The 15,495-nt window shown below is 39.6% G+C and overlaps 1 protein-coding gene across 1 annotated transcript in view; it reads right to left on the bottom strand.

Annotated features, from left to right (window-relative positions):
* Window positions 1-11,086: 11,086 nt before the first annotated feature.
* LOC113587931 overlaps window positions 11,087-15,495 on the bottom strand; it is a 174,544-nt gene continuing 170,135 nt past the window's right edge. Inside the window, exons 5-8 of the mRNA XM_035524225.1 lie at window positions 14,807-14,947; window positions 14,401-14,505; window positions 14,096-14,179; window positions 11,087-13,340 (exon numbers count right to left, since the gene is read on the bottom strand). Of these exons, the coding sequence (XP_035380118.1) occupies window positions 13,165-13,340; window positions 14,096-14,179; window positions 14,401-14,505; window positions 14,807-14,947 (506 nt within the window). The 3' untranslated portion in view covers window positions 11,087-13,164. The remainder of the gene's footprint in view (window positions 13,341-14,095; window positions 14,180-14,400; window positions 14,506-14,806; window positions 14,948-15,495) is intronic.

Here is a 15,495-nt window from a genome sequence, read left to right as displayed (position 1 = left end):
TGGGAGACATATTTTAATGGACATTGTGTTTCCTCCATGGGCTTTTCTAATTAAATATGGACACGGTTTCTATCAAGCCAACCTGCTTGAAATCCCAGGTGTCTTTAGGAATGCATACAGGTTGAAAATCTGGTCTGAACTGGTTTTGTCAGGAGTTCAGTCACAACACAACACACTCAAATTTGATATAAATTATGCTCTCTAATCAGTGTAAATGTGGCATTCAAAGTGGTGTAATGGGATAATTTCCTTAGGTGGATCATTAAATTTGCTATTTTGAAGTTTGTTACAAATCTTAAGATTAATGAAATAATGCTTCTGTCTACAGGTATTCTAGAACATTCGTTACACTTCAATTGACTGACATCTTTATAGTTTCTAGTTATCATCTTACACATAATGAATAAGACAACAAGCTTTCCTGATCAGTTAAATCTTTGAATTACCTGGAACTGCATAATGATTCTTATTTTTAGTAATGGTTCACAGATAACAAAACTTGCATAACCTCATTTGAGGTACAGTTACCCCCCTTGTCCAGAGCCTAGGGGTTTCTCAGTGAACCCTATCATGAATAGATAAATATTCTCCCAGCCTTCCTGCCCCGACACAAGCAACAAATACTGATTTGTTCTGTAGTACAACTGGTGTGTAAATATCATTGATGTTTGCGTGATCCTGTATGACTGAAGCTGATGTCATGACTAAACTATCTGTGTCGTAAGCGTGGCAGAGGGTTTACCTTAGAAGTGTCAATATTTGAGCAGGGCCATGCATTGTTTCTCAAACTCTTTGCAGGTGGCAACAAAGGTTACAGAATGCCAACTCCTGGACTGCCTTCATGTACAGCAGAGAAATGTATACGTGGCTTTGGTGTAACTGTTAAATCAGATTGAGAGTCTCCAGCATTTACATGAGTGCTACTGAAGCTAAGAAAAGAGTTGTTTTGTCTCACAAATATACACATCCTACTTGGGAATCCCCCTTTTTCCTGATCAGCAGGACTTTATCTCCACCTGGTTAAAATCAGGCTTCTAGCCTGGGCAGGTTTGAGTTGGACTTCAGTGTTTTCGGTTCCAAAATGACCCATCCAGGGCCTGTATTTCCAGCTGGGTTTCTCACTTTTTAAAAAGAGACTGATCTAAAAGCAGTTTCCTGCTTTCCTCACTCGGCGTTGCGCGATAATTAGACATCGGTCCAGACGCAGCATTCCACGGTCTCATTTTTTCCCCCCAACTTTAACCCCTTGGCTTTGTGTAAAACCTAATCTGGGGTCAAGTATTGATGTAAATACTGCATACAAAGCAGAGTCGAGTTGTAGATCCGCACTATGAGGCACCAGTGTAGGGACACTAGAGAAATGTAAAAGCAAGTTTGGTGTGGACTCAAATGTTTCACAGCAGACTTGACTGTTAATCCAGCAAGGGAGTTTCTTGTATTTATGATTTCTATTGAAACTGAGATGAAGGCATTTCTTTTATGGCTAAGACAGGATCCTGCAGCTCGTTGCTGCCTTCATAAAAGCAAACTAGCTTGTGTATGGTTTAAATATCTGACCTACTTCAGGCTATCAGGCTATGTGTGTTCCAACACTGGTTACTTATCATGGGCTTAATTGATCTTTCTTGATGACCTACATTATGATGACCTACATGTCTAGGCTATTTTCCATTGTTATTGCCCTCTGACTAAGCCCCTGGCCTGTCCGTAGATTTTATTTTTACCTTGTAAGTGGCAGAGAAGACGACAGAAGTCCTAGAGATGATGACCTAGAGATTATATCTAAGTCTGGAAAATTATTCAATTTCTGAGTGAGTTATAGAAACCACGGTTCACATTGTGTTTGAATTTTCAATTATTTAGTCATATCTTCCATTCAAAGAAATATTCTAGAAATATTCCCATATGTCATGTGTGGTGGTCTGTTCACAAACATGCCACTTTCTGGGGTACAGAAAGGTACCTTCAATAGTTTCCCCAATGTAATTGTTTTAACTGCATATTAACTTGGCGAGAATGTTAAAAGTCAACAAGAAGCCACTCCTGACTTCATGAAGGTGTCTACCACATAAAAAGCTAACACAGTGAGGTGATTTTGCACTTGCTTAGCAGCACAGTGACCTCTAATACTTCCTGTAGGAAGCAGGTCAACTAGGCAGCCAAAATCCGGAAGCTTTAGAGGCCCAAATGGCTGTAGTCTCGTTTGGGAACATGGAGTAAACAATGGAATATAGAGAACAAAGGCAAATCTGGACTCTCAAGTTCATGACTGAGGTTGTACGGAAGCCTTAGGGCACCAAATGTTTTCTGTTTTATGAAATATATATATATAATATAATATTGAATTGCTTATTCTGAGTGTTGAAAGAGCAGGGTTGGAGACAATTCTTCCATCTTGAAGTACTGGCCCAGCTATATTGTGTTTTTTTGCAACCCACGTATAAATGGATTCTGTTATATATGACTACAGCAGAGTGGCACAGAACACAATTTGTGTGATCAGAGTATCCTGTAACAGGACTTGTCAGTCATTCTTATGGAAGCAAGATGTAACAGTTTGGTGCGCTGTCATCTCTGAGAATCCGCTGTCAGTCTGAAGCCCTTCTCTGGTCACCTGGCTAGCTAGTTTGGCTGCGGCAATCTGTACTCCTGCTGTTCTCAGCACAGCTGTGGGCCCAGCAGCTCAGAGAGGATCCACCCGACTCGTAAAGACTAACGGGATGTCGGAGGAAAGCCAGTTTACTGCGAGACATCTGTTTGTGTTTTTTCCAGCTTTGAGACCGGCCCAAGAAGGTCTTTTAATATGTGTTACATGTGTTTTTATTTTTTTTGTTTTTATTTTTTTTTTAGTTGTAATGTCCATCTCTATTTTGTCATTTTTATGTTTTGTGTTTTTAATTAAGTAATTAATTAATTTTTACTGTTTTGTTCATTTTAATTTGTTTTTAACACTACACTATATAATAAATGTGTATTATATAACCGTAACAATAATATAAATGATATAGTCTGTGGATTGGATAGATACATGGGTTGATTTGGCAAGCAGAAGGGAATAGAAAAGAGTCTGGCGTGGAGTTTGCAAGGCGGAGGAGGAGGAACAGGACAACTCCAAGGTCTCATAGGCTCTGAGGACTGCGGGCAGGCAATGTTCCAGTAAGAGATGGGTCTGTAGGCATGGAAAGGACGACAGTGCGTCTCCAAAGTTCCAGGAAAGGGGAAGATCGTAGAATGAGCTCAGCTCTTACTGAAACTGCAACCCCACTAGCCTGCTGCACATTTCCATGCATCACAAACATTCACAGAATCAGCAGCAGAACATGACCTAAGCAGTAGGTTATATGGTTGGCATTAAATTGCATGGTACTAAATGACACATCAAACAGAGATTATCCCCTCAAACAACATTTGTTTAGGCTACGCCTCGGACAAATCTGAGTTGGCAGAGAGATCCTTTTATGTTTCAAGTTTCTCATGGTAATGTTTATCGGTTCTCCTGGAAACGGTGGTAGTTTTCATTGCCCTGGCTCATAGTACTCCCATGATCATCAAAGTCAGAGTTTTTTTCTTCTTCTCACTTTAGGATAAGGATTTAGGATTTCCTAAATTTAAACAATTCAATAATTCCAATGTGCTGCCTCAAGCTTGCTAGCTAACAGTTATTTTAATCAGTAGAGATCTTATCTTTCACCTTAAACACCTTACATTTAGTAGCAACTACAGTACGTTAGTAGTTATTTTCCCTCTTCAGGTGTGGGCTTGCTTTAATCACCTGAACACCTTGAGGCTGAAGTTTGTTTAGCAATATGTGTATAGCACTACAAAGCATTTGCAGCTGCTGCTGTTTTGTGGTTTTATACGTGAAGTCTCTTAAATTCAAATGAGGTCTCAAGGACCTGGATCAGGTTTTGCCCATGTCTCTTTGATGAATGAGAGTGGGAAATCATTTCACATATATGGCAAGCCAATCTGAAATCGGTGCACTTATTTCCGCGCCTGCAGATGTTTATACGACCAGATGGCTTCCTGTCATAAAATGAAGTCAATTACTCTTCCTTCAGGGGAATAGATGGATGTAAAGTGGCCAGAAAATCTTGAAAGAGAGAGAGGTACTGAGACTGGAAATGACACTGCAAATCCTTTTCAGTTTTCTACTTGATTCGAGGTCGACGTGCGATGCTGATCCATGCGGAGTAAGTAAAACTGACCTGGAATATTTATGACGTGTGCATCAGTGGCACAGAAGCCGTGTCGCTGCTCTTTCCACGTCACTGAAGCTTCTGAAGGGCTTTCCTTCTCTTCTGCTGGCGAGCTTAGTTAGCGCTCGACTCCCACAGGGGCTGTTTTCCTTGGCAGCTAGCACATGAGCTGCAACCTCGGAGATGTTCTACAGCCAAGGTCCCTCAAGGCACGTGAGCGCACGCTCATGGCATAAGCAGTCAGACGGTGAAGAGAGAGTGAGGGGAGAGATGACGCTCGCTCGGTCCAGGACAGAGTGACGGATCTGATTTATCTTTTGCCTTTTCCATTCTTATGAATTTGATTGCACATGATTCTAGATTCTTGACTGTGAAATCAATGATCTAAGTTGGGAAGGTTGCCCCCCCCGGACTGCGTCTGAAAACTACCAGCGTGTTAAACAGGGCACTCAAGATGCCTTGGCACTCTGAGAGGAACAGACCAGAAGCTTGCAGCAGGTATCCTGACCTATGACCTCTGACCTCCTGTGGAATAAGCATCAGGAGGTCCAGTGAGACCAGAGCGACATGTCCACCTTAGTTCCACCGCCTGAACTTAGCCAAGTGTTCCAGAAGCATTAGAGTTAACATTGTCCTCGTTGCTTCCATCCACTGCAGTGCAGAGCCATAGCGTCTGTATAATGAGAGCGGGCTTACGGTGACTCGTGCCTAACAGCCTTGCCATGCTTTTTGGGACAGAGAGGGAAGCCATGGGGATGTGTGCTGTAAAGCTGAAATATGGGTTTACAACCAACGTGAACCTTGAACTCATTGTTCGGTTCCACTGCACTATAAGTCATTCAATTTGCTGTATGTTTGGAGAGCTCTGGCAGTTATGTAAACCCCTCTTTACTGGTTCAGGCAAGACCATGCCCACTGGCACCATTATCTCCTCTGTCTCTTTGCTGTGTTAATTTCTTTCTGTCTAAACCAATTGGGAGGCAGTGGGTCACAATCCCAATTCGCAGTGGTGCTCTTAAAGGAACACCAGACACTGGCTTTACCCCAATGCCTGTTTACCCCAAAACTGAAGGAAACACTAATCGAAGCCCTCATTACAGTGCAATACCACAATGGTTCCTAGCCAACACAACAACGTTTCCCAGTAAGTCCACATTACAGCTATGTAATGAGGTTCTGAAGTCTATGTGCCCTGTGAGATGGAGTAGAACAGAAATGCAGTCTTGCATGCAAGAATCCAATGGTTTAGACCCTGGCACAGGTAGTCCTAAGAATGGAATTTAAAACTTAAAAATGCTGCTTTTTGCTCCTGTGGAAATGCATGTAGAATAATAACTATATGTAGACAATGGGCTTGATGGTTAAGTTTTTAAATATTCCAGGATGATATCAAAACCAGATCAGTTTACAGTGGTACTTCTCTTTATCTCTCTCCTACGCTCATAGCACAGACACCGACGCTTCAACCACATGAAGATATAAACCTCTGTCTCTGTCTTTGACCCAACTTCCAGCGCAGCATTACCTAAGGTCAAATCACAGGCTGACATCATGACACAAGTTGACCATCTGGGGGCGCACTACACAACATTCTGCGAGATATGTTGTGAATCTTTGAGACAGAGATGGGTTTTACGTAGCAGACGTGCTAATGTACCGTTAACACGCCATCGAATGCATGTGTGTCTGAAGCTTACAGCACTTCCAAAGTGTTGAACCTGCTATTTGGTTTTGCTTGCTTATAAAACAGAATTCAGAAGATCTGGTGGAAACTGATGGTAACCAATAGCTGCTAGTCATGTCATGTTAGCGCACCTGCAGGTGTGTCTCTGTAATGCAAAACTTGGTTGTTGACCTGCAACAAGGCAAACTAAGAACGGCAAGGCAAAATAAAATAAAATCACTTTTATTGTCACATTATTACACGGCTTACCTGCGCTATATTAGCGATGTCCACGGTGTATATAATGCGAGGAAGACGTGGCTTGTCTACAGAACGATATGCATACGGCATACAGCGGACTGGCTTTTACAAAGCTTTTATTACAGGTGTAAAGAACTCCCGTGCTTAATGACTCATAGTTCAGCTTCACTGTTTTAGAGTCAAGCATTTAATTCACAGAGATGTTCAGGTTTGGTTAAGGAGCAGACTAGTAATCACTTGGTTGAGTGAGCTGCTTTCGTTAGGTTAGTGTTACACCTGATTGAAAGACATGGGGATTGTGCCTTTCCTCGGTACTATGTGTTGTAAGAAAATCTGCCTTTGTTTCACTTTCAAATCCCTTTACTAAAAAAATGAAAGCGAAATGTGATCCTCCTGCGCTCATAGAAACAAAAACAACTTTTTGTTTGTTTGTTTGCTCTCGAATCCTTTGTAGCAAGGAAGTGTATGTATAAATAGCAGTTGAGTTTCCTGAACCAGAACCAGTACATTCTCGCTTGAGGTTTTATACTTTTTTATGCTATGACAACTTAGAAATTAGAACATGGTGTAGTACGAAACATGGGTCTTCCTGTTATTTGTGACCTGGCTTTTAATGACTATAGGTCTCCCTCTGGTGGATAACAAGAAGAAGTGCATTTATGTTCTTGCGTACATTGCTTAACACACACAAGCAAAAAAAAAAAAAAAACATTCCAAAACTTACCATTGGTAAGGAAGTTAACTAATCCTTGGTTCCCAAAAATGTGTGAAATGTGTCATCACATGTAAGGTGAGACTAAGACTGTTTGCTGTCTAGTGGGGCTGAATCACAGGCATTTTAAGTTACTACTTGCCTTGTGTTCTGTTGTATTTGTTAATGTGTTAGAAGGTTGCAACAAGCACTGCAACATATTTTGTAGTTTCAAAATATCAAGTTCAAAAGTTCAAAAGGCTTTTATTGTCATTTCAGCTATATACACGTACACAGCAAAAACGAAACAATGTTCCTCCTGGACCATGGTGCAACATACACTGACTGGCCAAAAAAAAGGTCACACACTCTTAGATTTTGTTGGACCACCTTTAGCTTTGATTACAGCATGCATTCGCTGTGGCATCGTTTCCACAAGCTTCTGCAATGTCACATTTATTTCTGGCCAGAGTTGCATTAATTTTTCCCCAAGATCTTGTATCGATGATGGGACATTTGGAGTCTTCTCCAGCACATCCCAAAGATTCTCAGTGGGGTTCAGGTCTGGACTGTGTGGTGGCCAAGCCATGTGTGAAAATTATGTCTCATGCTCCCTGAACCACTCTTTCACAATTTGAGCACAATGAATCCTGGCATTGTCATCTTGGAATATGCCCATGCCATCAGGGAAGAAAAAATCCATTGATGGAATAACCTGGTCGTTCAGTATATTCAGGTAGTCAGCTGACCTCATTCTTTGTGCACATACCATTGCTGAACTTAGACCTGACCAACTGCAGCAACGCCAGATCATAGCACTGCCTCCACAGGCTTGTAGGCTAGGCACTAGGCATGATGGGTGCATCACTTTAGCCGTCTCTCTTCTTACCCTGATGCACCTATCACTCTGGAACAGGGTAAATCTGGACTCATCAGACCACATGACCTTCTTCCATTGCTCTAGAGTACAATTTTTTTGCTCCCTAGCAAATTGAAGCTGTTTTTGCCAGTTAGCCTCACTGACAAGTGGTTTTCTTAAGGCTACACAGCTGTTTAGTGCCAATCCCTTGAGTTCCCTTCACATTTTGCATGTAGAAATGCTCTTACTTTCCTATTAAACATATCCCTGAGTTCTACTGTTGTTTTTTTATGATTTGATTTTACCACACGTTTAAGTGATTGCTGATCACGATCGTTCAATATTTTTTTCTGACCACATTCCTTCCTCAAAGATGATGTTTCCCCACCATCCTTCCACTTTTTAATAATGCGTTGAACAGTTCTTAACCCGATTTTAGTAGTTTCAGCAATCTCCTTAGATGTTTTCTCTGCTTGATGCATGCCAATAATTTGACCCTTCTGAAACAGATTAACATATTTTCCATGACCACAGGATGTGTCTTTCGACCTGGTTGTTTAACAAATGAGAAGCTACTCACTGCATAACTTGTTGCCAGCTGGAACATAATAACCCATGCAGTAATTATCCAATTGGAGGCTCTTACCTATTTGCTTAGTTAAATCCAGGTGGTGACCTTTTTTTGGCCAGGCAGTGTAAAACAAAACAAGTGCAACAGACAACACGCTACATGAGTGCAAACAATACAATACAGTACAATAATGTCATACAATAAATAAATACAGGACAGGACCAATACACAATGAACGCAGTCCTGGGAATCAGTGACATGCTATACTGAACATAGCAGTCACCGGTAGCAGCCAGAACAGTTCAGAGTACAGTGCTGATTTAGTACAATACTCTAGCAGCAAGTAGGAATAATGTGCAAGAGTGCAAAAGGAGTGCATATATGTGTGTGAAGTTTGACTTCAGCAACTAGTCCGATATGTATGTATGTGTGCGTGTGTATGTATGTATGTGTGTATGGATATGTGTGCGTGTGTATGTATGTATGTGTGTATGGATATGTGTGCGTGTGTATGTATGTATGTGTGTATGGATATGTGTATGTATGTATGTGTGCGTGTGTATGTATGTATGTGTGTATGGATATGTGTATGTGTGCGTGTGTATGTATGTATGTGTGTATGGATATGTGTATGTGTGTGTGTGCGTGTGTATGTGTGTGTGTGTGTGTGTGTGTGTGTGTGTGTGTGTGTGTGTGTGTGTGTGTGTGTGCGTGCGTGTGTGCGCATGCATAACTGTATATAAGCATGTGTATGTGTGTGTGTCTAGAAGTGTCCATTTGTTTGGAATTGGAATTGGAATTAGCCAGAGTTCAGGAGTCTGATGGCTTCTGGGAAGAAGCTGTTGCACAGTTATATACTTATAACTGTTATATAGCTATAACTGTAGGCTACTTAAAATAATGGCCTGTGCACATAAGCTATAGGTACTGTTATGTCCGCCTGTATGTCTGCACTCTGTGTTCCAGGTTTTGCCTCTGCCTCTCCGGTATCCCCCATCCCGATCCACAGCAGGTTTTCCGGTGAGCAGAGGACAACACAAAAGGAAGAGGAAGAGACAAAGGGCTCAGTTTAGGGCTCATTGGAGAAGAGTTTGCTGCTGTTGGTTTTGTCTTGTTGCTACATTTTGAGCTTGTGTTTGCTAGACTTTGTGTATGACTTTGGATTTGCCAATTGTTTGATTGCTGGATAATATATGTTTCTTGTATCTTGTGTGTATATAGTTATACACTGGCGGTAGGGGGTGGCTGCCATTGTGTGGGTTTATCTTTGTTTCCAACAGTGCAGTCATTGTCTGTTTACTTGTGTTAGCTTAGTCAGTCGTCTTCTTGTTTCTAGTGTGGTTTTTGTTTGTTGTGTTGGCCTTGGTCACTCCTGACATGATTGCACCAGTTTCTTGTCTTTAAAGATACACTGATCTTTGCTGTAAACTTTATTGTTTGGTTATTTATTACATCACTCACTTCTACTGCTGTGTCACTCAAACCCCATGTTATGGCCTCCCAGCCTAGTCAGGGTCGTAACAGTACAAAGTAGGTGTTTCTGATAGTAAGTAATCAATAATAATAGTAAGAGAAGAATAAGAATTGTATTTATTTGTTTGTTTATTAAACTGACTCAAATCTGACATCTTAACACTGAGCTCAGGCAAAGACAGAAAAGGACAAGCTGTATGTGAACATGCCTAACAAGATGTAAGTGAATGAAAATTTGCTTTAAAAATGCTGACAGTTGCCATTTTGAATTTTAATTTTTAACTTTAATTTTTTTGGCTTAAAATGGTTGTAGTGTAGAACTGAATGTACAAAATCCTTGTGGAGCTCATTACATATTTTGTTTGTAGATAAATAAATTGTGAAGGAACAACTTGTTTAATGCATTTAGTTATTCCCAAAGCATATTCTATATATTGCTTTAGTGCTAATGTCTGTGATTCTGCTACAGCACAGCACATTTAGTGCTCAGTCACAGACAGTCAGGGAACATAAAACAAGGCACCTGAAAAGTGAACGTTTAACTCAGTACATAATGGGGAAAAATCTATGTAATGTAGATTATAATGTAACTGCATTTTTATTGAAATATAACTCAACATTAACATATGTGTTTATTCATGGAACTGATCTGGGGATCTAAATGTCATGACAAAATGACCTCTAACTATTTAAGGCCAATTCACCAGCTTTTATATCTCTGTACTTCAGTGAGCACAGATGAATCTCAGCTCTCAGGAACTGATACCTCCCTCCATTCCATTCATCTCTCTTTCTCTCTCTCTCTCTCTCTCTCTCTCTCTTTCTCTCTCTCATATATTTATATATATTTATATTTCTCTCTCTCTCTCTCTCTCTCTCTCTCTCTCTCTCAAATATATTTATATATTAATATAAATTAATTATATATTAATATATTTATATTTATATATCTCTCTCAAATATATTCAAAATTGTAGTCAAGTACACAGAGTTTCCAGAGAAACAGAACATTTTGGACAGAGGTCCTTCAAGAGCTGAGCAGGCAAGCGCTATATAAATATTTAGTGTTCTATTTTAAAGTCATCAAGAGTTTGTTAATTAGCTAATGCCAACACATTAACTGAGTAAGCACACACCCCCTTATGATTGTTTTTGTTGCGCTCATATACCGAATCAAATACCAAAACAGCTGGTCACATCTCACTTTGGTTTTAACAATTTTTAAGTGTGTATTTTTTTCACATAATTTTTATGTGAAAGAAAAAAAGTGATAGTCCCATAAGTGGAAAAAAACCTGCTGCTGAGACGTTTATGCAAAATGAAGAATAATTTTACAGCTGCTTGCATGCTTACACACACCAGTCATGTATGACGTGTACAGTCCATTTATTGAAATGTTGCTTCTTTACAAACCTATGCGACATGATCGGATATTGCAATTCTAAAACAATAGAAATGAATGCTTCAGTTAGCATATCAGTAAACTAACAGCAGGTTTCTCTCTCTCTCTATTATAATTTAAAGCTTAAATTTCCTGAAAACTAGAAAGCAAATACAACAAACAAGACTACAAAATATAACCTCATAAATTCAAAGGTTTGCTCTTCATTAGATTATATATGCAATATAAACAAACTCTATTTCAGGGCCAGAATACTAACTGAATCCATATAGGTTCCCAAAACATAGAGGGCCAACACACTGAATTTGACCTCCTTTATAAAAGTGCTGCCATTTGTAGCTTGTAAGAGCAACTTAGACATTGCATACACAGAGAGCAAAACAACCACAACATGATACAATCAGTGTAGTAATATAATATCATATAAGTTATAATATATAGCATAAGCGATTTACAGATTCTTTTATTGGTGTGGAAGTTGCCCTCATAAATGCACAACACTACATAAATAAATAAAACACCCTGTAATAGAACACATCCATTTGTACAAACACATTAAATATAGTTACAGTAACTTGAAAATGTCCTAATGCCCCTGCAAGAAAGGTAATACAGGTTCTGACCTGTATTTTAAAAAAAAATATTTTTGCATTTTGCATGTTTTCCTTATTAACATATTAATATTAACACGTTAACATCAGAAATTGGAACACATGCAAAGCTAATTAACTGAAAACACTGAAAGGAAATCATTAGCGTGAACTCCAGGTATTTCATTTCTAAGAATCAGGTTTAATTCTTGATAAGAATTTACATGTTTTATTTATTTGCTGAATTGTAAATGACTAATATGTGGCATACAGTAAATATATAGAGCAAGTAAATAATTTTTTGAAGTGTTTGGTATTATAGGAGTGTTAGGGTTTCTTGGAGCAAATTAACAATCTACATATTAAAGGTATGATTTGTTTCTGACTCTTTGGTTTGAAATGTTATGGTACTAATATTAAGGGCACACTCACAAAGTTGCATAGCATCAAAAGGAAGTCCAACATATTTTTTTTATTGATAACAATCTGGTGTGAACTGATCTGGTGGTGGAAAACTGATATGTAATGTTATCAAGGGTATTAGCTTGAAGGTTGCTGGTATGTAATATTTAACAGTGTTACTGTTCAGAATAGTTTTTATTCTTGGCAAATCTTTTACCTTTATATTAATTCCTAAAGCAAAAACTGTTATTGCCAGTAAAACTGATAAAAAGATGTTTATAAAACTAATAGTATACCTTAATGTGTTTTGGTTGACATTTTTTGTTGGTTTTGTTGGTTGTTAAATATTCATTGATAATCTGATGAGCCATATCAGCCTCGTTGAAGTTATGGTTAAAATGTGGGTTCGGGTTAATCTAAGTAACTAAACAGCACTCTATAAAAAAGCTTGAAAGATTTGTCCCCAGTTTCTTTAGTTAAGATTTTAAAGGAACAGCGTGAGATCTTTTATCCGCAGCGCACCACAGAATTATATTTATCTAACTAAAACCCAACGTAAGCCTAGGGCAAGTAAACCTAATAACACAATCTTACATGAGAAAGGAATGAGACAAAAGCAGAAGTGAAAAGTGGAAAAATGTAGCAACTTTCACTTCCCCATTTTCTTGATGATGCAGACAAAATATGGAAGCAGTCACACGTCGACACGTTAGACGTTTAAATAGTCTGCCTGGCCCACAAGTCACCTTTTACACAAGAAAACATGGCTAAAGAATCAGTGAAAGCCAATGGAGAGCAGTTAGCATGATTTTACATTTGCAAACTACTTTCTGGGCTGAAGCACTAAATTAAGCCCAGTCTGAACCAGGAGCACACAGGAGTTATTTTAGTGCTGGAAAATTATCCACAGTAACTTCCTCTACCAGGACTACCTCTCCCCATGCAAACATTTAAATACTATTTTACAGTCACTCTTTCTATTGTGACCACTGGTATGCATAGGCAGGTGGATGTGTTCTGGCACCCACACTGAGATGTGCACAAGTGCGGCCCTTAACAATCGTATTGCACGTGAGAGTACGTGCACTCTTCTTGTACATTGGCCTGCTCCCTTGCATGTACCCCTTGCTTATTGAAGACCACCTCGCCGTACTGCACTTCGTCTGCAATCTTCTGATTGTCTCGACCGATGACCACAGCATACTCCACATTCTCCTCCGACGCCAGAGCTGGACAGGAACATGGCACAGTAGAGAGCTCATCTCACTTTTCTTTAGAATTTCCCCCTTATGTTTCTTGGGCCTAATCATCATCTTACACCATCAGTGTCATTAACACTCTTGTTAATGCAGTGATCATAAAGTGAAAACCTCTAATTCTCATGTATCCACGGCAACCTGCAACCTGCATTCTCATTTATCTATGGCCACTTGTGACAGACGGCACTACTGCGAATCACAACTGGGTCTGAGTGGGAGAGACCACGTAGTCCTCGCTTGGTTGTTTGAGTTTAGGGGTACAGGAACAATGTTTCTGTCTATTGCATTAATGAGGTGTACAGCCTCAACTGAGTCTGTCTACCACATAATACAAGGATCAGACTTAACTGAGAGGAGAATGTAAAAGTATGGCTGACATTTACTATACACTTATTAGTTTTAAAAAAGCTAACTATGTAGGAAGTGAATGGAATCTGTGAAGGAGTCAATAAAACCAACACATATTTTCTCAACACAGTTCATATGGCCCACCCAAAGGTCCACATTTTTGCTCTAACGCAGCTCCAAACACACCTGAAACAAGCCATTAAGAACAGACTTAGTTCAGGTGTATTAGGAGAGAGAGAAAAAAATGGATAAAGGTAAATGTAGACTAAAATATGAATGTTTGGTAGGCCTTGAGGTCTGAGTTATGAAACTGCTTCAATTCACTGCTAAAACCAAGGAGCAATCTCTTCCGGGCAATGTGGGAGTGACTCTCTTACTTGTTCTGCCTGTTCTCTTGGTACCGTTGTTGGGTATATGGGTGACTTTAGCATACAGTAATTCCTCGCCATTCTGAGAAGAACCTGACAATGAATCAGACAGACCCACCCATCAAGAAGCAGAAAGGAAAGCATCATAGTGAGCCAACGCTGCACTGTGATCCATATCTCTACCCATATAGCTGTCTGCAGTATTTCTCTATGATAACTGATATTAATCATTTAGGTTGCTCCTATTAGTCTCATCATCTCAGCCTCATCTGTTCACACTGGATGACAAGGGACCGGACAGGAGAGTAACTGACTTGTGTTCTTTCTGCTGCGTTGCTTCTTCTTGTACACAAGGAACACTATGATGGACAGAATAATGAGGAGTACAGAGAAAGTTCCCAGTATGATCAGAATAAGTTCTACAGGATGAAGACAAGAAAAACACATTAGATTTTGTAGGCACAGCAAGCATTATGGGTAAAGATAGTATTTAAAATATCCATAACAGTAACAACAACAATGATGACAGTGATAATACAACTAATATTTTAGTCCTGAACTACACACAATACGCAGAATAATGGATATAATATGGTGATGAGGAGCTTTGTCACGTGCTTTGAATGGAAACCAAGTAACTAAACAGAAGTAGGAAAAAGAGTGATTATTGGACTTAGATGTATTTGATACTATGCCATCTATATTTATTGAACAACTTACTCAGATATATATGTGGGACATAAATGCCTGAGTTGGGATTCTGAGTGGGGGTGAGGGTTTTGTTATAAGTTACTGGTAGACTTATACCAATGCTGGGTGATGTCACGTTCACCGCTGTTGTGGGATCTGCAGTTGAAGTTCCTGGAATTGCACATCAGTAGAGTATCACTAGTATTCACTCCTATGAGAATTGTTGTGGTAAACAAGATCCTGCTATTCTGTTATTAACTGTCAGTCCAGTCTGGCCCCTGGACATCTACCTGTATTATCAACTCTCAACTAATACCTAAAGCACAGCTACCAACATTAGAGAATGAACTACATTTGAATTGTTTGGTCATCGAGGTGCCCAGCAGGGTTGGGTCACATTAGAACAGGGGTGCCCAACTCTGGTCCTGCAGATCTACTGCCCTGCAGAGTTTACCTCCAACCCTAATAGAACACACCTGATCCAGTTAGTCAAGCATCTCAACATTAGAGTCAGTTGTGTTGGACTGAGACTCTGCAGTGAAGTAGATCTCCAAGATGGCAGCAGGGCACTGCTGTCGTACTCTTTTAAAGGAACAAGACATTTAACTAGACAGTGTTGTGTGATGGTTTCTATTCAGACATGATTGATTTATGGTGAGTAACTGAGTTTCTCTTTGAAGATTATGAGTAGTAACATTGTCATTGCTGCATCATTATTG

Source organism: Electrophorus electricus, chromosome 1 (assembly GCF_013358815.1).
Source record: "Electrophorus electricus isolate fEleEle1 chromosome 1, fEleEle1.pri, whole genome shotgun sequence".
NCBI classification, from domain to species: Eukaryota; Metazoa; Chordata; class Actinopteri; order Gymnotiformes; family Gymnotidae; genus Electrophorus; species Electrophorus electricus.
Note: the sequence above shows the minus strand (reverse complement) of the source record. Positions and strands in the feature narration are given on the sequence as shown.